Source organism: Dryobates pubescens, chromosome 4 (genome assembly GCF_014839835.1).
Source record: "Dryobates pubescens isolate bDryPub1 chromosome 4, bDryPub1.pri, whole genome shotgun sequence".
NCBI classification, from domain to species: domain Eukaryota; kingdom Metazoa; phylum Chordata; class Aves; order Piciformes; family Picidae; genus Dryobates; species Dryobates pubescens.
Genome location: NC_071615.1, coordinates 10,762,478 through 10,788,335, shown reverse-complemented (window position 1 = coordinate 10,788,335; position 25,858 = coordinate 10,762,478). Strand labels below are relative to the sequence as shown.

The 25,858-nt window shown below is 48.2% G+C and overlaps 2 protein-coding genes across 33 annotated transcripts in view; one reads left to right on the top strand and one right to left on the bottom strand.

Annotated features, from left to right (window-relative positions):
* Positions 1 to 20,047, top strand: part of MAPK8IP3 (mitogen-activated protein kinase 8 interacting protein 3) — a 63,375-nt gene extending 43,328 nt beyond the window's left edge. For 10 of the 32 annotated variants that reach the window (XM_054180505.1, XM_054180526.1, XM_054180504.1 and 7 more), the window contains 21 exons: positions 20 to 101; positions 1,382 to 1,533; positions 2,147 to 2,203; positions 2,677 to 2,847; positions 4,786 to 4,912; positions 5,633 to 5,728; positions 7,210 to 7,371; positions 8,264 to 8,429; positions 8,892 to 9,077; positions 9,663 to 9,849; positions 10,599 to 10,721; positions 10,964 to 11,044; positions 11,556 to 11,623; positions 12,898 to 13,046; positions 13,847 to 14,018; positions 14,130 to 14,243; positions 15,842 to 15,880; positions 17,743 to 17,922; positions 18,199 to 18,342; positions 18,887 to 18,987; positions 19,172 to 20,047. In XM_054180505.1, the coding sequence (XP_054036480.1) occupies positions 20 to 101; positions 1,382 to 1,533; positions 2,147 to 2,203; positions 2,677 to 2,847; positions 4,786 to 4,912; positions 5,633 to 5,728; positions 7,210 to 7,371; positions 8,264 to 8,429; positions 8,892 to 9,077; positions 9,663 to 9,849; positions 10,599 to 10,721; positions 10,964 to 11,044; positions 11,556 to 11,623; positions 12,898 to 13,046; positions 13,847 to 14,018; positions 14,130 to 14,243; positions 15,842 to 15,880; positions 17,743 to 17,922; positions 18,199 to 18,342; positions 18,887 to 18,987; positions 19,172 to 19,204 (2,590 nt within the window). In that variant the 3' untranslated portion in view covers positions 19,205 to 20,047. Of the gene's footprint in view, positions 1 to 19; positions 102 to 1,381; positions 1,534 to 2,146; positions 2,204 to 2,676; positions 2,848 to 4,785; positions 4,913 to 5,632; positions 5,729 to 7,209; positions 7,372 to 8,263; positions 8,430 to 8,891; positions 9,078 to 9,662; positions 9,850 to 10,598; positions 10,722 to 10,963; positions 11,045 to 11,555; positions 11,624 to 12,897; positions 13,047 to 13,846; positions 14,019 to 14,129; positions 14,244 to 15,841; positions 15,881 to 17,742; positions 17,923 to 18,198; positions 18,343 to 18,886 lie in introns of all 32 variants that reach the window. The other 22 variants (XM_054180528.1, XM_054180512.1, XM_054180529.1 and 19 more) reach the window with 9 other exon arrangements.
* A 2,656-nt stretch (positions 20,048 to 22,703) lies between these two features.
* On the bottom strand, positions 22,704 to 24,693 carry MRPS34 (mitochondrial ribosomal protein S34). Its single transcript, XM_009900543.2, has 3 exons — positions 24,326 to 24,693; positions 24,174 to 24,216; positions 22,704 to 23,372 (listed from the first exon to the last, which is right to left on the bottom strand). The coding sequence occupies exons 1-3, from the start codon at positions 24,641 to 24,643 to the stop codon at positions 23,110 to 23,112; spliced, it is 624 nt and encodes a 207-aa protein (XP_009898845.2). The 5' UTR covers positions 24,644 to 24,693; the 3' UTR covers positions 22,704 to 23,109.
* Positions 24,694 to 25,858: the final 1,165 nt, after the last annotated feature.

Genomic DNA, 25,858 nt, shown 5'->3' with positions numbered 1-25,858 from the left:
CTTTCTTCCTGTTTCCTAGAGTGAAATCTGAAGTGATTGTTGCCCGGCGAGAACCCAAAGAGGAGGTGGAGGATGTAAGCAGCTATCTCTGTACAGAATTGGTATATTACATTACTAAAATGCCTGTGGGGAAAGGGGGTTTATGTACTTACTCTGTATCATCTCATATGTCTGAGTTCTGACACACTGACTGATCTGCCTTCATTAGCAATGAGGGCAGAACTGCTAAGCTGAGGGTTGTTGCTGCTGAGCATTGCTAGTGGACAGATGCTGTGAATTTGCCTCTTCATAGGACTCCTAAATTGTGGTGTGGCAAGGATGACCAGCTGACACAGTGGCCATACCACACACCACGTGGTTTCTGCAGAAACCTTCGCACCTGATTTGGTTCTCCCCAGTTTCAATATGCTGTCTAGTGTGCAGTGTGGTTTCTCTTAGGGTCTTATGGCCATCAAGGCTTTTCCAGGAGAGCTTGTCTCCATGCTGGCTGTGAAACTGTGAGGACATTGTGCAGTGAAATCCAGGTTACACAGGTAGCTCTGCCACAGTAACTGCCTTAATCTCAGTCTTGTGGCTTTGTTTGTCTCATTTCTTTTACATAAGCCAGTACTGTCTGTAACAGGCTAGAGGCAGGGGAGGCTCGTGGACTGTTCTTCTGTGACAGCTCTTCAGACTGGCTGAGCTGGAGACTTTTCAACAAAGACCAAAAGACTGGTCATACATGTTTGCTCTCAGTCCAGAGAGGCTGGAGAGAGACTTGGTTCATTTGCTCTATTCCAGCTCTCAGCTGCTTTCCCCAGCTTAGCCAGGTTCTTCTCATGTTCCACTCCTCAAAAGAGACAAACGGAATCTCATTTCTATTGCCTTCTAACCCAAACCTGCATGTGCCATCATTGGAAGGCCAGGTTGTGTCACCAAAGAGGAAAATGCTCTTCTTTTGTTGCTTGTACCCTGACCTTTATCAGTGCATACTAACAGAACACCTCCTTTCTAGTCCTCCTGAGGGGACAGATGGCATTGCATGATGCTCCCTGCTGCTTGTGACTGGATTTGCTAATGGACTAAAATCTTGATTTCCACATTTCTGCATCAGTGAACCACTGTCAATTCTCATAATTCCTTGCAGACTATCAAGGCACTTTGCTGGCAATAGTCCCTGTGTGAGGTTTTCAGTTTGGCAGTGGTTCTAATTCTAATTTGCATGGGTTTGCAGAACACCCCAGAGGTCTGTGGGCAAGAGTTTGGGGCTCACTTAGCACCTCTCATGGGGAAATCAGAGGATAATCAAACAGAACAAAAGGAGAACTCACAAATATGTCTTTCTGTCTCCTGACTTGCCCTGTACTAACTTCAATCCCCTTCCATCTTTTGTGGGCTGAAGCAGTGCTCCTCCCCCCTGCAGGACAACATTCCCATTGCTCAGCGCCGCCGCTTCACCCGTGTGGAAATGGCTCGGGTTCTGATGGAGCGTAACCAGTACAAAGAGAGATTGATGGAGCTCCAGGAGGCTGTCAGGTGGACAGAGATGATCAGGTGAGACTGGGTGTTGCTGAAGATTCCTATTTAGGGTGGAACCTGGCCATGTCTGACCTTGTGGTCAATGCAACCCCTCCCAAGATACAGGCTGAGAAGTGACAAAAGCTTTCCCAACTGTAGATGCTTCTCTCCTAATACTGAATCCTGTCTCTCTTATTCCTGAACCTGGGCTACAAATCTCAAGTCAGCATCATTATATGGAAACACTGGGCAGTTGTTTGGCTTACTGTTTTTGTTGTGTGCTGATGAAGCTAGGAGAAGCTGCAGGGGGGAACAGGTTGCTTCTAATTAGTGAATTCTAAATGCTGTGGCTTGAAGTGAGTGGACTCTGTAGTTACCAGACTGATACCGTGGCAAGGGTAATGTTGCAGGGAGTTGATAAAGCTTCAGCTTGAACACACTTTGCACTTCAGTCAGCACTGCAACATAAAGTGGTTGGGTGCATTTCCATTAAAGACCAGGGAATGTCACTTCCTCCATTGTATTTTGAAACATGTTAGAATGAATTCTGAATTTTGACATGGCTTCCTTGATGGAAATGGCCTGCTGGTTGGCAGAAACCTGGGTAAGGGATGCTGAGATTGACTTGCTTTGCTGTGTTTGTCTGTAGAGCTTCCCGAGAGCACCCATCTGTCCAGGAGAAGAAGAAATCCACCATCTGGCAGTTGTAAGTTCTTTGGTGGTTTGTCTGAGATTTAGAAAAGGGGAAATGTTGCTCTTTCTACTTTAGGCAGCAACTTAATAGACTCTACATTAGTGAAATATTGACTAAAAATGCTGTTGGCTGAACCCTTTTGCCTTTAAGGGCTTCCTTTGTCCTTAATGAAAATCAGATCTGAACATCCACATGGGTTTTGTTTCACAGGCTAGAAAAGGTTAGAAGTGTCCTGGGATGGAACATATGCTCACCATTGGTTTTAATAAAGATCTGTTTTCAGAAGCTGTATTTTTCTGTAAGCTAAGAACACTTTATGCCAATCAAACTGAAGACTTGGCACTGTGTTTGAAGTAGGGCAGTTTTCATGCAGGGCTTAGAGCTCCTGATTGCGTACCTCTCTTGCTTCCCCTCTTAGGTCTGCATGGTGTGCTGTCTCCTCCTGGCACCTTTTCTGTTATTTATTGGCCTTTGTCTGTTCTTAGCTTCAGCCGTCTGTTCAGCTCTTCCTCCAGTCCCCCACCAGCAAAGAGGACCTACCCATCTGTGAACATCCACTACAAGTCTCCCACGACAGCAGGCTTCAGCCAGCGGCGCAGCCACACCATGTGCCAGATCTCCGCCGGCAGCCGCACCCTGGAGTTCTTCCCTGAAGAGTGAGTCACGTGCTGTGTGCCAAGCCAGCTCCCCAGCAGCTCTCCCAAGGAGCAGCTTTCCTTAAAATAAGCTGTTTCCTGCTTTTTAAAAAGTCAGTGGGGTGTTAATATGTGTCCATCTCTCGTAGTTTAACTCCCTGATCTTTTACTCATCAGTTACCATACGGATGGGCTCATACAATCAGAGAATGGTCCAGGCTGGAAGGGACCTCCAAAGCTCATCCACTCTGACCTCCCTACAGTCAGCAGGGACATCTTCAACTAGATCAGGCTGCCCAGGGCCTCATTGAGCCTTACCTTGAATATCTCCAAGGAAGGGGCCTCAACCACCTCCCTGGGCAACCAGTTCCCATGTTCTGCCACCCTCATAGTAAAGAATTTCTTCCTGATATCCAATCCAAATCTGCCCTTCTCTGGTTTTAAGCCATTGCCTCTCATCTTGTCACTGCAGGCCTTTGAAAACAGTCTCTCTCCATCCTTCCTGTATGCCCTCTTCAGGTACTGGAAGGCTGCTATTAGGTTTTCCCAGAGCCTTCTCTTCAGGCTGAACAACCCCAGCTCCCTCAGCCTGTCAGCTCAGTTCTGTGCTCCCTAACACATCGCTGCTGTGGCTTTCTAGCCTCATGAGGGTTGAGAGAATACAAGTCGACCTTTGTGGGAAAGTGTGCTAGCAGCACTGGGACAAAGGAATGGAAAGCCTTGCCCAACCCTGCTGATGGGGTAGGTGAAGGCAGAAGGTCTCTCAACAGAATATATAGCTTACAACTGTGCTAAAGAAGAACCTCTAAGCACTGCTCCTGCACAGGCTTCATCCTATTCATGGTTTCTGACATGAACAGAGACTTGACTTCAAAATGCATTCTGCTGTTAGGAGATTGTGCAGTTTGATCCATGGTGTGTTCCTTGGGATAGAATAATAGAATAATAATAGAATGTGATGGTAAAGTGTCATCACTTCTGCAGTAGAGAAAGGTTTGTTGGAAATATGATAGATGAGGAGAGAAAAGATTGCCTTTAGAAGGATAAATTTACACTTCAGCAATATCCACTGTCTTTATCCTGTTCTTTTCATCTGATGACAATATCACAGTCATTGTGTGGTGTCCTGAGTGCTTTCCAGCGGTGCATTAAATGACGTGACTAGCCTCTGTCAGAAGCTGTTTGTTTTCTCATCCTCTCCCCAGGGGAGGAAGCATGTGGAGGGAAGTGCTTTGTTTTAGCAGGAGATTGGGTTTGTTTTAAGTGTAGTATATGTCATTATGTGTGTGTGTGTAGGTGTTGTAGGTTTGGATTGAATTTTTTTTGCTGATGTTGTTTGTACCTTGGAAGGATACTTAAAAAAACCATTGAATGCTGGAGCCAATACTCCCAACAGCCTTTGTTTATATTAAAACAGAACTTAAGAGCTCACAGATCAATTTTTCTTTTAACCTTTACCAGTGCAAAGCTGGAGTTGTTCTGATGAAGCCAGCAGTTTCAACAGCAGTTAGTGCATGTTTATTTTGGCAGCAGAGAAAGCTTTGAAGTGAACAGAAAAATAAAGGGCTGACAATGACCAAGAGGGGCAGGACTCAAAATGCCTTCCTGATGGAGACACTAGGTCAGTAAACTGTAAGAACTAAGCAAAACTTGGTGAGATCTAGATTCACAGGTCTTAGGCAAGTGAAAGTTGATTCCCTGTTTCTGAAGGGCTTTTGGAGCACTGGAGATGCCAATGATTTGGCCTGCCAGATGGCTCAGGTAATAGGGAGTTAGATTAGGGATGTCTGTATCTGCCTCTCAAGAGAGTTTTGATATCTTAGATCTCCTGCATCCATTTTCAAAGATGGATTTGGTCTGCTTTGTGTTTCCTCCTTCTGCTATGGTAGTAGTCCCTTCACCTTCAGCTTGTGTTTTTCACCGTGGCTTGCGAGGTGATGCTGGTGCTTCTCTCCTCAGTGACTGTACCTCCTCGGCACGGCGCGAGCAGAAGCGGGAGCAGTACCGCCAGGTCCGAGAGCACGTGCGGAACGACGATGGGCGGTTGCAGGCCTGTGGCTGGAGCCTCCCTGCCAAGTACAAGCAGGTAGGGACCACTCTCCAGGCCAGCTAAGGGGACATCATCCCTCACAGTAAAATCAGTGAAGACCTAATTCTCCCCTGGGTAACCCTAGCCTTAGTCCTTAAATATTCCATGTAGAGGTATCATAAGCATGTTTTATTTGTGTGATGGTTGTAGGCACAGGCCAGACTGATGTTTTGTATGTCTCCACCAAAGCTAGTGGAGGAGGCATTTCATTTGTACTCTGAGAACTTTACCAATCATTTAGTATAAAAACCAAATGGAGAGCAGTTTGCTCCCACTTCGCTCCAACAGTAACACAAACCCAACCCTCACTTGTTAGCCTGTGCCTCGTGTCAATGGTCAGTGACTTCTTGAGAGGAAGAAGTAATGCAGTGTGGCTTGAACGTGAATGAGTTTCAGGCCATGATGGAAAGCTGGAGCAGTGTTCTGATTTCTTTGCAGAGAACATCCATTAACAACCCTTTCTCCATCAGGAGTGCAGTGTATATAGCCTCTGTTGACCATAGCTGGGTCACAATATCATAGTGAGAGAGGCAGGCTGTCAGCTGGGCTGCTCCCATCCCTGTAGGGAGTCTGTTTCATACAATATGTGAGATGAAGCCTCAGCAGCACCTGTCTCTGAGGCTTGTAGGCTTTGTTCTGCTATACTGGCTACATCTCCCTTTCCACAGCCTGTTGTGTACAGCTTTGTGCTGTCTTTCGTCTTCTCTTCCCCCACAGCTGAGTCCCAATGGTGGTCAGGAAGACACTCGCATGAAAAACGTCCCTGTGCCTGTGTATTGTCGTCCACTAGTAGAGAAGGACCCAACCATGAAGGTACAGTGTGTCTGCATAGCATTCCAGTCCAAAAGGGGAGCATGGGATAAGCAAAGAAATTTGGTTGTTAAATGTGCAAATTTGACAACAGTCTGTATCTTTCTTTTACATTATGTATTCCAAAGTCTACCTTCTGCTTCCTTTGAGTAGTGGTTTCTAGTGTATGTAGAGAGATGTACCTGTCTCTGTGGGGACATCACTCCCAGCTGATTCTGCTTGCCAGCTCCCACACTTCTATCTCATTCTTTTTTTGGAACAACTCCTATATAACAGCAGCAACATTAGATGCATAGAGGGCTTTGGCTAAGACTCCTTAGAGTATCACACAAAACAGTACAAAAAATTCATTGAAAGTAAAAATGTGGTTTGCTCTTTTTAATGTTCCCCTGGTAACAGGATTGGTTAATATTCCACTGGTTCCAGACCAAAATCATCTGGAGCAGATGTTTGTGAAGCTGTAGCTGCCAGTACTAGTATATTTTGAATAAGAAGTACAGTTGAGAGCAGATTAGTAGCTGGTCATCTCTCTGCAAGCAGCACATTTACCTCCTACAGGTAGTTGGTTTGGAAGTTAGTCTTTACCTTCATTCAGAGTTGATTTTTAGATGTCATTCTGATGTTTTAAGTTGTAAGAAATTTCTTAACACTGTTAGTTGTTTCTAGGAGAGTGGTGAGCTCTTTGGATAATGCTCCATTCAGCATCTTTTCCTTTATGATTTTGGATAAATCCAGTATTTATTTCTGTTATAGTTCTGTTCCCAGCATTGTCCTAAAAAAACTGTCTGGAAATAACTCATAGGAGGTTAGCTGAATTTGATTTCAGAAAATATGCACTGTGCTTCCTTCTTTATATTTTTACATAGGGAGCTAAACCAGCAGAGTTTTATTTGTTACTGATTTATTTTTTTACTTCATTTGTTGCTGTCTCAGTTCTTTAAATAGCTCTCTAAGATCATACAAACACTGATTTGGTTTGTTTTGGGGGGTGGTGAAGGAGGCAGTGGGTGGAGCAAAGGAGTGTGTGAGGAAGCAGAAGAGTGGGGTGGGAGGAGGGACTGGGAAACAGGAGGAGTGCTCTGAATACCTGTGCTCAGTAGTCCCAGTCAGCTTCAGCTGGGTAGTCCTGCTTATTGTATCCCCAGCTGCTAACATCTGCCCTGCCTGCTTTGCTGCAAAGATTTAAGAGCCCCAGAGTCAGAAAAGCTGAGGACATTTCAGAAGCCTGATTTATTATCTCTTAAGTGTTTTAGTCACATCTGTTAAAAACCAGTGATTTTTTGCTAGGTTACAGAGGACCTTTACCTTAACCTCCATCAAATCTGACTACATATTATAACAGAAATTGCTAAGATCTGCTGTTTCCAGCTGGGTATTTGAGGCCTTTGACATGTGTCCACAGTTCTCTACAAAGGGGCCTGAATTCAAAGAGACCTTGGAGCCTTCAGAATTCTTTGTTCAAGATTCCTATTTCTGTTACTTAGCTGTGGTGTGCAGCTGGAGTCAATCTTACGGGATGGAGACCCGTGGAGCAGGAGGCTGGGAATGGGCAGAAACTGGATCCTGGACGTGATCCTCTCACCTGTGATAGGGAAGTGGAAGGGGAGAACAACAAAAGTAACCATACATCTCCTGAGAAGAAAAAGGTCAGAGCACAAAATGGATTTCTTCTTCTCTCTGATGGTTATTCTCATTCCATCCTTGATGTGCCCCCTCTCTCAGTACCTTTGTACTGCACTACTGCCCACTAGCTCTGCACTACCCTGTATGTCTGAGGCATTGTCCTGTGGGGTGGGGTTGTGGTGTTCCAGCTTTTCAGTCGCTTTCTGTCTCAGTTGGGATCACTTTGGGTGAAACTTTTTATCTTCTGCTTTTGAAACACTTGGAAACAGTTCCTAATAATAAGTTAAATAAGTGCTTGCTGAGATTCTGAGGAAGATGATGCAGTCCTCATCACTGGAAATCGAAAACAAATTCAGGCAAAGTTTGGTAAAAAGAACATAGACTTAGCAGGGTCCTTGAGCCCATTTGGTTCAGAAACTGAAGTTCTTGAAGTTCTGTTTTGTAACAGTCTGAAGTGTTTGGCTATTTTTTCAAAAAGCTGTAATTTGTGGATAATAGCAAAATGTTTTACCCTTTCTGGTTTGTGGTTTTGGTTTTTTCCACAACTGTCTTACACCGCTGCTCTATATTTGAGTGACTGCAGCTTGCTTAAGGAAGTGGGTTGAGTGCATCCCAGCTCCATGGTATTCTGTCTAAAGTGAATGTTTAGTGATAGCCTAGAAGAAGAATTAGTGGCCAAACTCCTCTTGCCCTAGGGACTCAGACAGGCTCTTTGACCAGCATTCCAGATACTAGAGCAGAAACCTAGACAATGGTTGCATAGCCCATATTGTTTGTTTGCATTGACTAGGAGGACACTTGGCCTTTTGGAGCCAGCATTGTGGTCTTTGCTTATGAAACTGTTGCTGAGCCCCGATATGCTCAGTCTGATCTGAGGGGAGCCCTGATTGTGCCCATATGTTTGCTCTCCTGAAGGCAAAGGAGCTCCATGAAATGGATGCCACATCCAGTCGTGTCTGGATCCTCACCAGTACACTGTCAACGAGCAAGGTTGTAATTATTGATGCCAATCAGCCTGGCACAGTGGTGGACCAGTTCACTGTATGCAACGCTCACGTGCTTTGCATCTCCAGCATCCCTGGTAAGTGGGGCCCAGGCACTGGCTGAGATGTGCACAGGATCACTTGCTCCATGAGAAGTGACAAATGTTGCATCCTCAGTTCAAAACTAACCCTTGGGACTCTGCTGCATTCTGTAATTGTCCCTCAAAGCCATAACTTAGATCTTGCCTTCTTGTAGGACCTTTCTGTGGAGATCCCTCAACTGTTGAACATTTAGTAAGTGGTCCCTTTGGCACGTACAGGATGGCTCTTGGGAGCAAGAGTGAGGCTTGCCCAGGTTTGGAGGGCTGTGTAGCTGGCCTGGATGTTGATGCTAGGGATGAGGGGATTTGCCATGATGTTGACTGATGCTGTGTTGACTCCCTAGGGCAGTGAACCCTGAGGGCCAGCATCTTCCATCCATGTGATTACCTTGGGAGTACTGCTGTGTACATCAGCAGTGACAGCTAGATTTATGGGAGAATCTGTTCTTTGCCCTTCAGCGGCCAGTGAGAGTGATTACCCTCCAGGAGAGATCTTTCTGGAGGGAGATGTAAATCCTGAAGAGTCGTCTGGAACAGATGGTGTCTTGGCAGGGATCACTCTGGTGGGCTGTGCGACCCGCTGCAACGTACCACGAAGCAACTGTTCCTCACGTGGTGACACACCAGTGCTGGACAAGGGACAGAGTGAGTTTTGGAACATAAAACTTCATGGCAGTCCAGTTCTAGCTAGTCTCATATGAGCTTACAGTCATAGAACTGCATCTTCCTGGCCTGGAGGTAACTACTCCAAGAGGCCTTAAGAAGTTTCTTAATGCAGTACAGGAAGACCCAAGGCTTTTTTGGTACATTTCTCTTTAGAGCCCTCCTTTTCTTTATGAGTGATCCACTCCCTGCAGCCTGGTTGTGGGGGCAATATAACAGAGTATTCTGGACAGGTGATTCTCATTGTCTTTCTCCTCTGAACTATGTCTTCTTATGAAGTCAGTTAAGGACACATGAAAACCATAACGCTGCTCTTGCTGACTCCATATTGCAGTGGGCAGCTGTGGAGAACTACTGATGTTTTGCTGGCCACAGATTTTACCTCACTTTAAAACAGCCTCTTGCCCATCCAAGCAGAACACCTGATGAGCTGCTGTCTGTGATGCAGGCTCAGGGCTTGATCGAGTTTGGCAAGGAAGGATAAACTAAAAGCTTAACAGCCTCATTTCTATATAGCTCTTGCCAGCTCATTCCCCAGCATGTCTCACACTGTTCTTTATCTTTTAGGTGAGATGGCTTCTGTCTGCAATGGGAAGATCAACCAGTCCCAGTCTACTGAGGAGGCTACAGAAGCTACAGAGGTACCGGAGAATGGTACCAGCGAGGCAGAGCCTGCTGAGGCCCGGCCCGGGCCCCTCACGGAGCACGTGTTCACAGACCCAGTCCCAGCACAGCCACCCCTCAGGCAGAATGGGTAGGCAGTCTGGAGCCAAAGTGCCAGCTCAGATCTTTATCAGTTCTGTTTTCATAAGCTTTTTGATAGGAGAACCAGTCTGATCTTCTGACAGTGCTAAACTTATTCCAGTTTTGTGCCCAGATTACAGATGGGATGATAGGGAGAGGAGGAAAGAAATGAAAAGAGCCATGGTTCAGCCTGCAGCAGACAGTGTCAGCTGCTGAAGTGCAATTGATCTCTCAGTCTGAATATAGACCTGCCCAAATCTTCTGCAGAGCATGTATAATTAATGTTCCTACTGGAGGGGCTTATTGATTTGTGTGTAAAAAAAGGTGATTGATTTGTTCTAGCAGTGCTGTAGATGTAATGAAGAAAGCATATTCATCATCCCAAAATTCTTAAGACAGATGAGTCTGATGTGATGGCCTGAAGAGGACGCTGGAGGTCCTGGATAGAAATTGTTCCTAAATGACCAAGCTGTTCCTGAGTTGCTTCTGTTGAAGTTGGAAGTAACCAGAGAAAACATTGTTTATATAACAGTACTGCCAAACATTAAGTTCTGGAGATTTGGAGTATTTGTTTTGGTAGGGAAAAAAGGAAGTTTTGCAAACTGCAGATCTGGGAGTTGAGCAATTAAAAAAACACCAGAGAAAAAGAAGCAGTTTTGCATACAGAGGCCCTTACCAGCTCGTGAGTGCCAGACTGGGGGCATTTCTGTGTGCTGCTGCCTCTGAAGCCTCATAAATGGTGTTCTTCTGTGTGTTCAGGGAAAACGGGCAGCTGAAGACTGAGTCAAGCACAACACTGCCAGATCAAGAGTCGAGTGGGGATGCTGCTGGGACTTGCACCAGTGCTGCCCCCACCATGTGGCTGGGAGCACAGAATGGATGGTAAGTGTCCTTTGGGCTGGCTGATCTCTCCATCACCTCCATTCTTTGGGCTCCACTTTTCATGTCTGCTCACCTTTAATTTGCTTCTTGTGAACATCATTTCTCACTGTTTTGAGCCCTCAGCTGAACCTCACTTTCTTACCTAACTTCCACCTTTCCTACCAGAAGAAAAGACTCAAGCCTAGTCAGGCTCAAGGTGTGGGGCCTTGCTGCTAACCCTCCCATTGTGTCCTTTCTCCCAGGCTTTATGTGCACTCAGCTGTATCCAACTGGAAGAAGTGTCTGCACTCCATCAAGCTCAAGGACTCTGTGCTGAGCCTCGTGTAAGTGCATGTGCCAAGGGATGCCAAGGCGAGAGGCTTCAGCGCCTAAGTGGTGTTGTAGAGGGGGCAGCAGCTCTTTGTCAGTCACCTTTTTCTTTGCTCTTCTGAGGGAAATTTCCCAAGGTTTTTGTTATTGGAATGCCTCACACTGAGCCATTTTCCTGCTCAATTGCAGACCTAACCCAATTCAGTGGTAAAGTAAGCAGTACTAAGAGGAAGTAAGCAGGGAGGAAAAAAAGCACAATTTCACTAGGGTGTAAATTAGGTGGAATTTGTTGAAATGGATGGAGCCTTTAGTGTGAATGAGAAGTTACCTCAACAAGAAAGTTATGGATGGTCTTACTACCATGAAGGTAAGAGGTATGGCCTTTGGACCTGCAGATGCTAATCTGAATGGCTGTTGTGGAGAGAACATAAAGATGGGGGGGTGGAGGGCTTGTCAGAAAGGATTTTTTTTTCAGTCCCTTACTTCTGCAGAGTTTTGTGAATATTTACTTCCCTGTGATTTCAGGCATGTGAAAGGGAGGGTCCTTGTTGCTCTGGCAGATGGAACACTAGCCATATTTCACCGTGGAGAAGGTGAGTCTCAATGTAGTAAGAGAAAACAAAACTTGGCCAGAAGTGTTGCAATGGATTAAATGTTACTGAGTGGAGAAGGAAAGGTGCTAGCTTGCCAGAGTACAACCATATGGGTAAAAAGCATAGCTGTTCCTTTTCCTAAACCATCTAAGGCATACTTTAATGCTGTTTCCTGAGCTTTTCTAAGCAGAACTGTATGTGAATGTTCTGTGTGGTACATGGAGCAAACACAGCACACTCAGGAGTACATTTGCTGTGCAGTTACTTGAGGCATGCTTGGCAAATTTAATGCATTTGGCCTGAATTGGTGTTAGTGTGCATCCAAAAATCAACTGTAACAGTGCCTGCACAGGGAGCTCCACACAGCTCAGGCTGATCTTTGCAGTTGGAAGTAGGCCTGCTCCATCCCAGAAATGCTGGACTCGGTATAAGTAGTGGAATTGATCGCTGCTGGCAGAGCTGGGATACTCTGGAAGTCTCCACACAAATGGAGCCTTTGGTCAGGCTTTCTTGTTGTGAAAAATAAATGTCTGAGTAATCTGACATGCCTTAATCTTGTACTTCAGGATATATATATATTTTTTTAAATTCTGTATGTCTTGTCCTCTTCACTATTGTAGGAAAGCACATGGGAACTCACTAACTGTGACTAATGTTTGCATGTCAAGCTATGCATTGAGTAGCAGTTTAACCAGTAAACTGAAATGCAGAGATTTGTGGGCTTGTGCAATCTAAATTCTGATTCAGCCTTTGCCACAAATTCAGGCATGTGAGGCACAGAGTATCTGCCTGCTTAGTTAGAAAGTAAGAGTGAGAGAACAGAGACTGGCTGCTTATCCTGGATCAGACACATCTGTGCAATGATGTTGTCCATCTCTGACCAGGGGAAGCACCACCACAGTGACTGTGTGCTGCACTGGCTTTTTGGGTTTCTGCATAGCCTTGTCAGGCTGCTATCTTCTGCCCCTGCTGGTTTTGTTGTACTTGTTAGAGGAGCCTGTGACCTTCATTATAATAAAAGAATGTTTAAATCAGCCTGTTTGGAGAGCTTTCAGCCCACCACACTAAAATGTGTTGTCATGTGTTTCTTAAGTTTCTTAAGGCTGTGCCCAAATCCAGTTGTGGATTCAAGGGAATTCACAGCCACACAAAATGAGCAGCTGACAGTTAGCTAAGCCTCTGTAGCTGGATATACGTGGAAAGGTAGATGATTCTGTGGTGCACTGACATGTCATGAAGGAGATGCATCATTCCACACTTTTCTTTCACCTTAGATGGTCAGTGGGATCTCAGTAATTACCACCTAATGGACCTCGGTCACACTCACCATTCCATCCGCTGCATGGCCGTTGTGTATGATAGAGTCTGGTGTGGCTACAAGAACAAAATCCATGTTATCCAACCTAAGACAATGCAGATTGAGGTAAGGCAGCACATGTCTGTGCCCATGCACGTGCTTGTGTTGTGGTTATTCTTACAGATGTTCCTGGTGAGGTGTATGGAAAGGCAGAACCTTGGTATTGCAGTTGATGACTGTAGGACCCAGACTGCCCATCTGGGTCATGTTATGACTCGGTCTGCCAGGGGTGTATTTATTCCTTCCTCTTTTTGCAGAGCTTAGATCTTTACAGAAGTCTAAACTGAGCACTTTCTTTGCTAGTGAGTCTGTAAGGCCACAGACTGTACAAATATGTATATGTGCTTTACAGCTATCATTCATAGAGGGTGTAAGGAAGAGTACAGTTAGCAAGGCAGAGTGATCCCCTTTACTTCAGAATAAAAAAGATCATTTAGAGCCTTCTGGTTGAAATTCAATACAGTGGTGTTGGTGCAAACATCTTTGACAGTGCTTGGATTGATTCTGACCAAATGGGGAATTGCTGAATCTGAAGTTCACATCAGTGAGCCAAGGCAGTTTGACCTTTGGAATTTATACTAGAGTTGTGTATTGTCCTTTTCTACCAAGCATGTTGAATGCTCTTGACTTCTAAATGTTCCTGCTGCTGAAGTGGACTTAAAGACCATAATGCCTGCAGAGCTGCTGTACAGCTCATCATGTCGAGCAGAGAGTTTTCTCTATGCTGTAGTGAGCTTCTGAGGCCAGCTGGCATTAACAGCTTCGAAACCCAAGCAGGTGGTCTCAGTTGAGGAAAATGGGCTATGTGTGTAGATGGTTGCCAACCCTTTGTGAGCCTGCACTGGTGCACCTGTTTGGTATTTCAGAAATCCTTTGATGCCCACCCTCGGCGGGAGAGTCAGGTGCGGCAGCTGGCGTGGATCGGAGATGGCGTTTGGGTTTCTATCCGCCTGGACTCCACGCTGAGGCTTTACCACGCCCACAGCCACCAGCATCTGCAAGACGTCGACATTGAGCCTTACGTCAGCAAGATGCTAGGTGAGGCAGCAGGGACTGTCAGGAAATTACTGAGGTCAGAGAGAAAACAAAATGCATGAGCAGACCTCGCCCAGAGGTGTTCCTGACTCTGTTCTTCCGCCCGCTCGGCAGGCACCGGGAAGCTGGGCTTCTCCTTCGTGCGGATCACAGCCCTGCTCATCGCTGGCAACCGCCTCTGGGTGGGCACAGGCAACGGCGTCGTCATCTCCATCCCACTGACCGAGAGTAAGTGACCTCTATTGGAGATACTTCTTGTCTGGAGGGGACACAGAAGAGTGCTTTTGCATGTTACCTGTGCAGCATTACAGGTGGCTCTGGTGGGCTCATGCTTTCCAGGCTCTGCACTTGAAACACCTTTGAGCCATAGCAGTGTTGGCAGAGAAGAGCCCTGAGCATAAGCAACCCTGAACGTGGTTTAACTCTTCCCTACTAAGGAATTAAGTATTCAGCTGCAGTGATTTAACATGTTTAAAATAAAGTAGGTATGTGTTACTATCCCTTTCAGTTCAGTGGAAGCCATTTCCTTCTCTACCATCTGGGGCTATGAACTACAGCACAGGAGGTTCCACCTCAACATGAGGAGGAACTTCTTCACTATGAGGGTCACAGAGCACTGGAACAGGCTGCCCAGGGAGGTTGTGGAGTCTCCTTCTCTGGAGACTTTCCAGACCATCTGGATGTGTTCCTGTGTGACCTGTGCTAGATTCTATGGTCCTGCTCTGGCAGGGGGGTTGGACTCAATGACCTTCAGAGGTCCCTTCCAACCCCTAACGTCCTGTGATTTCTACTGTGCCTAGAATCTTTGAGCATGACCTTGACAGAGCAGACTGATGTGTATTGATTCTGTAGCTGCTTGAAAGCAGGCAAGACAAAGCTTTGGGAACTGCAGTAAATCTGCAAAAGGAGGCCATGGGATGAGAAGTCACCAGGCAGATCTCCCTGGAAATTGTTTTGGCCTACACATCTAAACACATCCACAGCAGTGTTTTCCAGAAACTAACCTTAGGAAAGGTGTCACTTACTCAGATTACAACTCAGATTTCTACCAGTCAAGTAGAAATTAGGATCCTATGCCAAACCTGACCTTGTGAGAAGACTCAGCAGTAGTAGTTAATAGATGCATCTCTGGAAGTTCAGCTGAAGTTTCTTAGTATTCCAGTTCTGTACCTGCCAGTCAGCATCTAATTCTGCAGGTCTGTTCCAGGTTATAGTGGGAGAGCAGGATTTGAGGCTGAATTCACTTGCTTTCAGCAGAAATGCTCACCAATGCTAGCAGGAAATCTGAGAAGCAAATGGCTGTTGTGTAAGAGGAGCAAACCTGTGGTAATCCTCCTGGAAGTCAGGACTGAGATGGTCTCCACTTAGGCCGCTGGAGCTGGATGTGCCTGGGGCTGGCAGCAGGAAGCCAGCAACACAGTGGTCTTTGCACACTGCATCTTGGTCTCATTTCTCAATCTCTGTTTTAAAGCTCATTCTTTCTTGGGGCTGCTCTTCCAGTGAAGCTTGCTTTCTGCTGTAAACCAGTGTTTCTGTAAAAATGTGGTAAGCAGTGAGGTCTCACTCAGAACCATCAGCAGTGGATCCTTGTGACTGTGGTCCCTCTCCCATCTCTGATACTACATTTGTTCTTGTAAGATCAAAGTGAGCAAGGGCAGTGTTGGTATAAACTGATCTGAGCCTGTAGCTGCTGTTGCAGTTCCTCTGGGTTTTATACATTTTTGTTGCTCCCTGAATTTTCTCCCAGTAATCACCTTTTTCTTCTCTCCCATCCTGCCTTTCTCTCCCTGTGCCCCTCTGTGTCCCCACTCCTTGCCTGTGCCTAGCTGTAGTCCTTCACCGAGGCCAACTCCTTGGGCTCCGGGGTAAGTCCACTGCCTCCTTGCTTAAGCTTCCACTCCTTGTGACCCATTCACCTTTGCAGTCGCTTTCCCACCTCTCCATTCTGCCATCCAGCTTTCTCCATCCATTTTTGCTCACTCTCTCATTTTAAGCTGCATCTGAGAAAAGCAACCAGAGGCAGTAATATCAATCCCCTCCTTTGCTGTGGTTAACATTTCATCCATCTTGTTGGCTGTCCCTCGGGTTTTGTGTGGCAAGAGTACTTTATTCTCCAGCCCCTCAATGTCCTTCTTGGGGTGAGAGGCCCAAAACAACCCAGTGCTCAAGGAATGGCCTCACCAGTGCCAGGAGGCAGGATCACTGCTCTGGTCCTGCTGGCCACACTAGTGCTGATCCAGGACAGGATTCTGATGGCCTCCATTCCCTACCTCCACTGACAGGGCAGACTGACGGTCCTTGCTAGCCACCCATCCCTCAAACAATGGTGTGCTACCCTTGGGCTGATTTCCAGCCAGCCTGGGTTTGTGTCCTTCCCTCTTCTAATCCAGTTTCAAGCTCTTTCTATGAGCCCTGCTAGCTCCTGCGCTGGCCTGGTGTCCTGTAAAGCAGCCCATGGTTAAGAGAACCCAAAGTCCTGCTGGAGACACCAGGCTCAGAGCCTGTTGGTTCTTCCTGTTTATTCACTCATCACTCCCTGCAGCTTGGGGGACAGAGGAGAACACTGTCCTCCTGATCCCTTAACCACTTGTCCCAAGGCCCTAAAGACTCTTTATTGCCCTTAGACTTCTTGTTGCTCCTTCATCACTGCCCACCTGAAAGAGCAGCAGTGGATGGTAGTCTGAGGGCTCATCTTGAGCATCTTCTGCCTGCACACATTGATTTTCATTCTTCCATTGAAATATTTCTACTTCTCTTGCCACTCTGGCTTAAGATTGATAGTTGAAAGTCTCCTTTGTCCAGCTCACATGAGAACTGAAATCCAGCCCAAGGCAAATTATTGAACTACAGATGATTGAGCAAGCAATTGTTTTCTCCCTGGAAGTGAAAGCCTTCTGATTTCAGCACTTCTGCTTTACTGGTGGGAGTGCATGCAGAAGAAAAGGATCTCCTGTCCTGAGCTCTGGCCTCTGTTCCTTGGTCAGTGGAAGCACACACATTCTCAGAGCCTGGACAGAAGGATGCTGGCCCCTGAGCCTGCCTTGGGAGCTGTGGATGGTGAACATCTTTCAGATGTACATTGTTTGAGTAGCTGATCTGGTGTTGTGGTTTAATCAAGGACTAAGAAGGGACCTCACTCCACTGCTGTTTACTGGGCTGATAGGCTTTCACCAGACCCAGAGAGTGCTTTCAGCAGCCTGTGTGCTCATGGATTGGCATGAGCTGAGCAAAGGACTTCACATGGAAATTCTCCTTCAGCAATTCTCCTTCAGAAGCAATTCTCCTTCAGGTGCCCTTAACATCTCTTGGATGCAATGGACACCTTGGGATAACCTGCCAGGTACAGAAGACCAAGGTTGATCCTGGAACTGTAGGTCATTTTTGGAGACTAGCCAAGACTGCCACTGGTGAAGAGACCTTCACTGGGACACCGTAGAAACCTTTGTCTAACTTGCCCTAGGGTTGTTCCTGCCCAGCCCCCCCAGGGCTGTGTGCCTCGGTAGCAGACCAATACTAATTGGTAAGAAAATGCCATTGGTTACCACGAGTGCCTTGTTAGCAGCCTAAGAGAGAGGGACTGTGTGTTGTCACATCCTGTACACTAGGCCCTCAAAGAGACCTCTGCCTTTAAAGGTTTTCCTTCAGGCTTGTGAGTTTTCTCTTTGTGTTCCTTCAGTAAATGGGACTCAAAGCCATCACTGACTATATTCCTCCTCCCTGTCCCCAGCCAACAAGACCTCGCCAACCTCCGGGGAGGGCAGCCGCTCCGGGGGAGTCATCCACGTGTATGGTGATGACACCAGTGACAAATCTGCCAGCAGCTTCATTCCCTACTGCTCCATGGCTCAGGCACAGCTCTGTTTCCACGGCCACCGGGATGCTGTCAAGTTCTTTGTCTCTGTGCCTGGTAAGGATGAGCAGAGACCTTCCTTTTGAGGGCCTTGTCCCACTGTTCTGTGGCAGGAGCTTGAGCTGACCTGCAGCAGGTGGCTGCCCAAGCTGTTTCTAATGCTTGCAGATCGCTGTGGCTGCAACCTCAGCAGTTTAAATTGCAGTGACCTCCAGATTTCACCAGCAGAAGGAACTGGCCTGCTTGGTTGTGGTGGGGTGTGTGAGGTGTGTGTGTGTATTAACTGCATGGGGGTTGAGCAGAGGCACTGACTGCACCTCTGTCCTTTCCTAGGCAATGTCCTAGCAACCCTTAATGGGAGTGTGTTGGACAGCCCTTCGGAGAACCCCAGCACAGCAGCTACAGAGGTCGAGAAGCAGAAGCTGAAGAACGTCCTGGTGCTGAGTGGGGGAGAAGGCTACATTGATTTCCGGATCGGTGAGCACCTGTGGTGGGAGGCATCTGCAGTGGGAAGGGCTGCAGGGCTGTGGTCACAGGGAGCAGGACTGCAGCCTTTGGAGCAAAATCTGAACAGTGCTGCTCTCTTTCTTCTGCCTTTGGCTGTAAGGGCAGGCAGCAGCATTTTGTTTGTGCAGCACAAGGCTGCCACACCCTGCCCTGCCTATGCCTGCAGTGCCACACGCCCCTGTCAATGGCCCTGCAATGAGCAACCACATCTGTGCCACTGGCTGCAGGCACTGCAGCTCCGCTGTCACTTGTGCTGCTCCAGGGCCCTCTGTGTTGTGAACAGTGGATTCCCCAAAAGGAATGGTGGCTTTCCCTACTGCTGGAGATGGTTTGTTCCATCCACGCAGTCCTGCCTCAGATAAGCACCGTGCTGCTGTTAAGTGTTCTCCAGGCATAAAGGAGGGGCTCAGCTCATGCTGCTGTCAGGCTGCCAAGACCACAGCAGTGACATTGGTGTCTTTGGAGCAGTGCCATTTGGGCTATTTTTTTTTAACTCTGTGTTTTCTCTCTTCAGGGGATGGAGAAGATGATGAGACAGAGGAGAATGCAGGAGACACCACCCAGGTGAAACCAGTACTTTCCAAGGCTGAGAGGAGCCACATTATTGTGTGGCAGGTATCGTACATCCCCGAGTGAGAATTCTCCTTCCCCACCAATGTAAGTGTCCCTCCTCCCACCCGAATGCCAAGATGTACATACAGAACACCTGCCTTGTACCTACTGCTGGAAAACCACCCCCAAACAACTGCAACAGCTCCTGCCTTGGACTGTGACCCCATTCTAACCTCTACACTTGCAGCTTTCACCTCGGGCCCGTGCGCTTCCTGCGTGATTGGATTCGTGTTCTGCTCTGGAGCTGGCATCTACACGGAGAGAAATGGCAGTGCGTCGAGGAAGTGAAGCTTGGAGCTAGAGCTGTGCAGCACATTGCCCAGCACTCAGGAGCTGGCAGCTGGATGGGTGGTGGCTCAGGTTCTCTGGCAGGTTGCCTCACTCCCACCTGCATGAGAAGAAGTACATGCCCTGAGCATTCCCTGCCAAAGCAGCAATGGTGAATCACGACTTCTACAGCACCCTAGCAGAAATCTTTTCTAGTTCACCAGTGGACTCTCCAACTTAACCACCCTTAAGCACAGAATAATATCTCACAGACTGAGAGCAGCCAGGAGTGTCGGGGCTTGGGGCAGTACTTCTGCTGTTTGGCTGGAGAAGGCAGCGGTGCCATTGCTGTGGGGAGCACATCCTCTGCACGTGCAGATGGGAAGTCTCCCTCCTCTGCTGCTGCTGTTGTCTCAGCAGTTATGTGCTGGGTGACTGTGTGTCCAGAAAGGATTGTTAGGTACCCTCAGATGGGAGATGGCTGTTTGATCATGGAGGCCAAAGGGCCTTTAGAAGCAGTGGTGGCAAAGGGGCACTGGAGCCTTGCTTTCTCAAGAGCAGAAAAGGCAGTGATACTTCTAACTCCTTCTTCCACAGTGCCCAGCAGAAAACAACTCTGAGTTCATTGTGAAAGGTTCAGGAGAGAGCCATCTCTGCACAGCATTTGTTGGCTTTGCAAACAGGTGGGGGCACATGATGTTGGTCTGCTGTCAGCTCTGCATTGGCACACAGAGTTTACCTTGACTCCTGAGGCTGTGTCCCCAGCCTGGGAGCTGCTGAAGGAGATGGCTGCTTTCCTGTGTGCAGGTGCCAAGGTATAGAATGTCTGTGTCTCGCCTGAGGGCACAGAGGCACTAAGGCCAGATGTCCAACCTTTTACCCAACATCATGAGCACTGACTTAGTTGCTAGGTAGCATAAAGGTGGAAATTTCTAACTCCTAGAAAGAACTGACAGCTCCCAAGAGAAATTCTGACAGCCCTTCTTGTGTAAGCAGTGCTGACATTCTAAATGTGTGTGCTGCCTAATAGAAAAGCAGCAAAAAACAGAGCCAGGGAGAGCAGTTCTGAGCTCCAGATGCAGAAGCAATGGTTCTACCTCCCTTTCTGACAGTGCAAATAGTCCACAAGGACAAGTTCCATTTCTTTTGAACACTCCCTCCTGGATGTTCAGGACTAGAGCAAGCAGCAGTTGTTAGCACTTAATTTGGAAGCTCCTGGTGGTCATCTTGTTTCTTCCCTGAGCTATGCAGCACTCCAGGGTTCACAGGGATGCCTTTGTGCCAGTGTAGTGGTGGTGTGAGGACAGCTGGGGGAAGCCTCCATCTTCTGGGAAGCTCCCACCTGTGCCCTGTGCTTATTGCCATGGGCCAGGCTGCCCCAGGGCTTGTGGTCTAAAGCTGCTCATGTACCACAGGGATGCAGGATTCCCAGGGGAAGCTCTAATATCTGTGCTGATGCAGCAGCACTGCACTTTTTGGATCCACAGCTGAGAAGAGGCTGAGGCTTACATTTCCCCTGCAAGGAGGCAAGAGGACATCTCTGGAGAACAGAGGCCTCAGCCACCCAAGTACAGAGCTGTGGGTGTGCCTGTGCTGCCCATGAGTGGTGCTGGTGACCTGCACCCACACCACTCTTTGCCAAGGTAGGGAATCAGCTAGATGGTGTCCTTCAGCCACTGGCACACTGGGCTCTGTGGATGGCATTTGGCTAAGGGATGCTTGGAGCTGCCACCTGCACATGGGGTGACCTTTCACCAGGGACATTTCACAGGGCACTGCTGACCATGCCCAGCCTTCTCACTCACTTTCTCAAAATGCTTTCTGCTGGGAAGAGCTCTTTGGATCACAACACAAGAGTGCATTAGAGTTAACATCAACATTTACACCACAGATTCCACAGACCTAACAGTTCATCATTTAGGGCCAAGTAAGCTTCATCATTTGAGCTAATTGAAGGAAACAAAGAAAATAAAGCTAGGCCCAGTTTCTCAGCTCTATCAACTCTCCCTTAGGAAAATACAGAATTGCAATGTTCTTACCTCTTACCGTTTGCTCTGTATCTGATTTCAGCAGTTGACGTGACAGTACTGTCCCCTGTCACCACCTGGGCCCTGGCAACATAAGGAAACCAGTCTTGGGTCTCCACCAACAGGTTCCTTTCCAGCTCAGTGCATGTTTTCCTCCAAGAGAAGCACATGCCCGAGAGGGGCAGCTACAGCTATGTAGAACCACCCTCTGCTGTCAGCTCCTGTGGGCGTCTGTGGCTGCTGGGCAGCATGGTGAGAACTGACTGGCTTCAACACACTTCCCTGTCATATCTCCACTGTGATGTATGTAAAGTATCTTGTATGTTACAAAAGGATTTTAAAAAGTGTCTTAAGGCCTGTAAACTCCGCTCTTTAGTCTGAAGATGGCATTCTGTAAAGAGACTGCTGTATGAATATGTTCCCATGCTTGGTCCCCTATGCTATCGAACAACAAACCATATCTGTTCTGTATGTAATAAATGTGTTAACATCAGCTGGGCAGCTTCTTCCCTGCAGGGGCACTGGGATTCCTGCTCAGTCCTTGGGAGCAGAGAGAATGGCAACTCGGGTGTTGACCGTTGGGCAGTGTAGTGGCAAGAAAGTGGCTCACTGGGTCACAGCAGAAGGGGCTGGCCCTGCAAGCCACAGTGCAATCTGTAGCTTCTCACATCAGAAGTAAAGGTGGCAGGGACACACATGCAGCTGCTGGCTCACTGCAGCTGTCCTGGTGTCCCCTTCAGGTGAGCTGCCAGGGTTAATGCTTCAGGCTCAGCTTTTGGTACTGGGCAATCTCCCACATCGACACAGAGTGAAAACTGGTCTCGTCTGGGGCTGTTGGTGGACTTGGTTACCAGTACTTCACCTGAGAAACCACCCCTTGCCCTCAGTCTGTGTGCTGATCCAGTAGCACCAGAGTTATGATAAGAACAGTAAGGCCCCAGCTGACCCCAGCAGCTGGTAGCAGAAGCCATGGACCAGAACAAGTCTTCTGCCCTCATCCACAAGCACACTAGATCCTCCTACAGCTGACACAGCAGCAAAATCCACAGCCACCACAAGAGAAAATGAAAGGCTAAGAACTCCACTAAGGAGCTGCATGTTTGTCATGTTCACCACAGCACGCTGCACTGGAGGAGGTGGTTGTTTACCTTTGGCTTCAAACAGCAAGAGCCAGCCCTGTATAATTTGTATCACTGGAATTAAAGTTTGTCCTGACAGCCATCTCTGGGAAATGGCTTTGGATAGGCTTAGACAAGTTGTGTTCAACCCATATTTTCCACTGTCATGACATGTAAGTAACTGAGATGAATCTGCAGCAGTTGTGCCTGTATTTGGTAAGCTAAAGACGCTGCATTTGGACCTTATGGTGATCTCTGTGCCCTGGAAAAAAGAGCCAAGTTTCCTTCAAAGTGTGCTGCAGAAATAAGATGATGTTTATTTTCATTGGATAACATCTCCACATATCTCTGCAAAACAATGTGGTCTTCTCAGTCAATTTTCTGAGATTCATGTAGGATGCAAATTACCTGAAAAATGTTCTTTAAGAACGTCATTTTCAGGCCCTAAAGGAAACTCTGTTCCAAAGAACTGCAGCTGGATGACTGGAGCTGTGCATTCAGAGACTATGCAGGGAAGCAAGAAGGTTCCTCTGCTGCCTGAGACCAAAGTTACAGAAAAAAAGCCCTGAACATCTCTCCTTTCAGAGAAGGTGACTGTTCAGGGCTGGGGAGGAAGCCATGAAACCTGGCTGCACCACACCACAGTGGACATGGGGGTCTTCTGTAAGATGCTGTGCTTCTAACAGAGCACAGGGGAAGCTCAGGACAAGTATTTATACTGGTGTGCCTACAGCTCTTCTCTTTGCACCCATGATCTTCTCCAGATCAATCATTGGCTCCTCTGTGATGGGTTTTCCCTCTTTCTGCCGCTGTGCAAGGATCATGGCTCGGAGCAGAGGCGGGTATGGAAGGTACCGAACGGTCTCCTCCGGCACGGGGGTGAATTTCTTGAAGGCCTCCTCCTCATGCTTGGGCACCATCCGCCAGTCGTGGTACATGACCTTGTCAATCTCTTGCACTTCTTCTGTGGTTTTGCCTGAGAAAAGATGATGAACACCAGTGGACAAGGCTATGGACAGCAACTTCCCTCCAGGACATGCAGCAATGTATCAAAACTGCTGCACTGTGCAGCACAGGAAGTTTTCAGCAGTTCAGACAGTATCTCCCCTGCGGTGCTAGGGGATCCCACTGCTGTCCTTGGAAAGCAAAAGAGAAACAAGCTGAAAGGACTCCAGGCAGGTTGTTCTACTTCCATAGCTGACTCCCTCTCTCAAACCGTCACTTTGTCTCTCTTGGGTTCATTTTCCGTAGCTAATTTCTCTGATAAAAGTTGGGGAGGATATTTAATGTTAAAAATACAACTTCAAAACTTTTGAATGAGAAACGTTCCAGAAACACAAGTGACAATGATGTGCCCAACATAAAGCAGCTTTAAAAGGGAAATTCATCACTCAACTGTGTTAACTTTGTCACTGGGATTTTAAGTTTACTTGCCATCACTCTTGTTTGCCTGGGGATTCTACCTGGAACACTCTCGTGTTCCCTCAGTCCTTGCTGTTCTGGTCTCAGAGCAGTCTCTCCTCCCATCCACCTCCCTGCCACCTGCCGGCTTTCCCCATCAGCCTAGGCTGGCTCTCTCACAACGCTCCTTAAAAACGCATTCTGTGGGGACTAGATCCCGGCATTCGCAACTACAACATGGAGAACTTATTTTCTCATTAGCAGGACTAAGACAAACAAATTCCACAACAGGAAGGCTGCTGTTTTCCTGCAGCTCTCCCACGTTCCCGCGCATGTTGCTCCCGCACAGGCTGTCTCCAAACCTCTCTGGCTTTACCTCTGAAGGTCAGGTATCCCCAGGCTTTTCCATGATCCATGTTCTGCAAAGAAAACAATAACCTGCTGAGGGCAGCGAACCCTGAGGCGGCGGCGGCGGGCAGCGGCCGCCTGCGCATCCGGAGCCGGCGCCCCGCGGCCCCTCAGGCTCACCTCGGCCGTGTAGTCCACCTTCACCTTGGTGATGACCCAGTAGCAGGGCTCGTCGTACGCCCACAGCCAGGACTTGCGGGTGACGGTGCGCCCCACGCCGAAGCGCGGCAGGCGGCAGAGCAGCGAGAAGAGCCGGTTCTCGTTCCGCACGTCCTCCCAGGCCCGCACCGGCAGCCGCTTCTGCGTCAGGGGCCGCCGCATGGTCTCGTAGTCCAGGGCGAAACGCTGCGACTCCCGCGGGCGGTTCTTCAGCGCCCAGTACTCGCGGATCTTCTTGGCCATAGCGGCGATGGGCCGGTACAGCTTCTTGCGGGCCATGGCGCCGGTCGACAGCGCCGAGCGCCTCCGGGAGTCTGCCGGGCGCGCCCCCGGGACCCTGCCGCTCCGCCGCTGCTTCCCGTGCCGGCCGGAAGCCGGCCCGCCCGGCGGAACGTTGGTACCGCAGCGGAACGCTGGTGCTGTGGCTCGGCTGCCCGCACGGTCCCCACCGCAACAGCCGAAGCTGCGCTGAGCTGCTTCGGGGCCGCTTCGCAGCCGGCTCCGGCCGTTCCGCGGGCCGGTCGCTCTCCAAACAGCTCCGGCAGGCAGCAGCCCAAAGCGCAGGGTAGACAAGGACACCCGCCCGGAGGTGCCGGTAGACCCCCGTTGTAAACCTTGCGGTGCAAACCACGGCCGAAGTACCCACGGGCTTTCGGAAGGGCAGCCCAGCAGTGCCCCGAAGCTTTAACGCGCTCGGGCAGCCCCTTTGGACCAGCTCGCTGTGGCTGAAATAGATCTCGGAAACTGAACGCCCGGGATAGGGAAAAATCTGTTTAGCCAGGTGTCACCTATTTAGAGCCTGGAGAAGGGAACTTTCAAAGCCAGAGAGTAAATCCCTTCGGTAGGTTTTAGGAAGGTAAAGCAACGTTGAAAGTCTGCCCGAGGCTGGAGTCAGGAGTTGATCTGAACCAGGAGTAAAAGCAAGGTCTCATAATAGGTTTCCTGGGACAAGACAACTTCCCGTGGCAAAACTGTTTGGGCTGAGAGTACCAGCACAACACAGCCACGGGCAGAGACTGCTGCCTGCAGCGTGGGCTGGAGTGGAGAACTGACTGGTGCTGGCTGTGTTAGCCTCTGGTTTCTACTAAGATGGTGAATTAAACCTGTCAGGAGAAAGGGTGGGCTTTTTCACACCCCTGTCTTGTACAGAAGGAAACACCTCCATCTCAGCGTTGCTGCAGAGCCCTTTACTGAGGCATTCAGGCACTTCAGAGACTGCTTTTGTCAGCAGCCAGAATCAATATGGGGAGGAAAAGTAGGGGGCAGTGTGTTACCAAAACAAATATAACACCCATTAAAATGGACATTTTCTCCCAATATGGTGCACCTCTCTTGAAAAAGGACAGGGGTATTGTAAGAAGGAGGATATACCTGATTAAGTTGACAAATGCTAATTTAGAATAAGATACTTGACCTAAATCTACACAAATTCAGGAGAAAAAACAGAACAATCACACCAGAGCAGTGGTAGAGTGGGTAGCATGTATCTGGGGC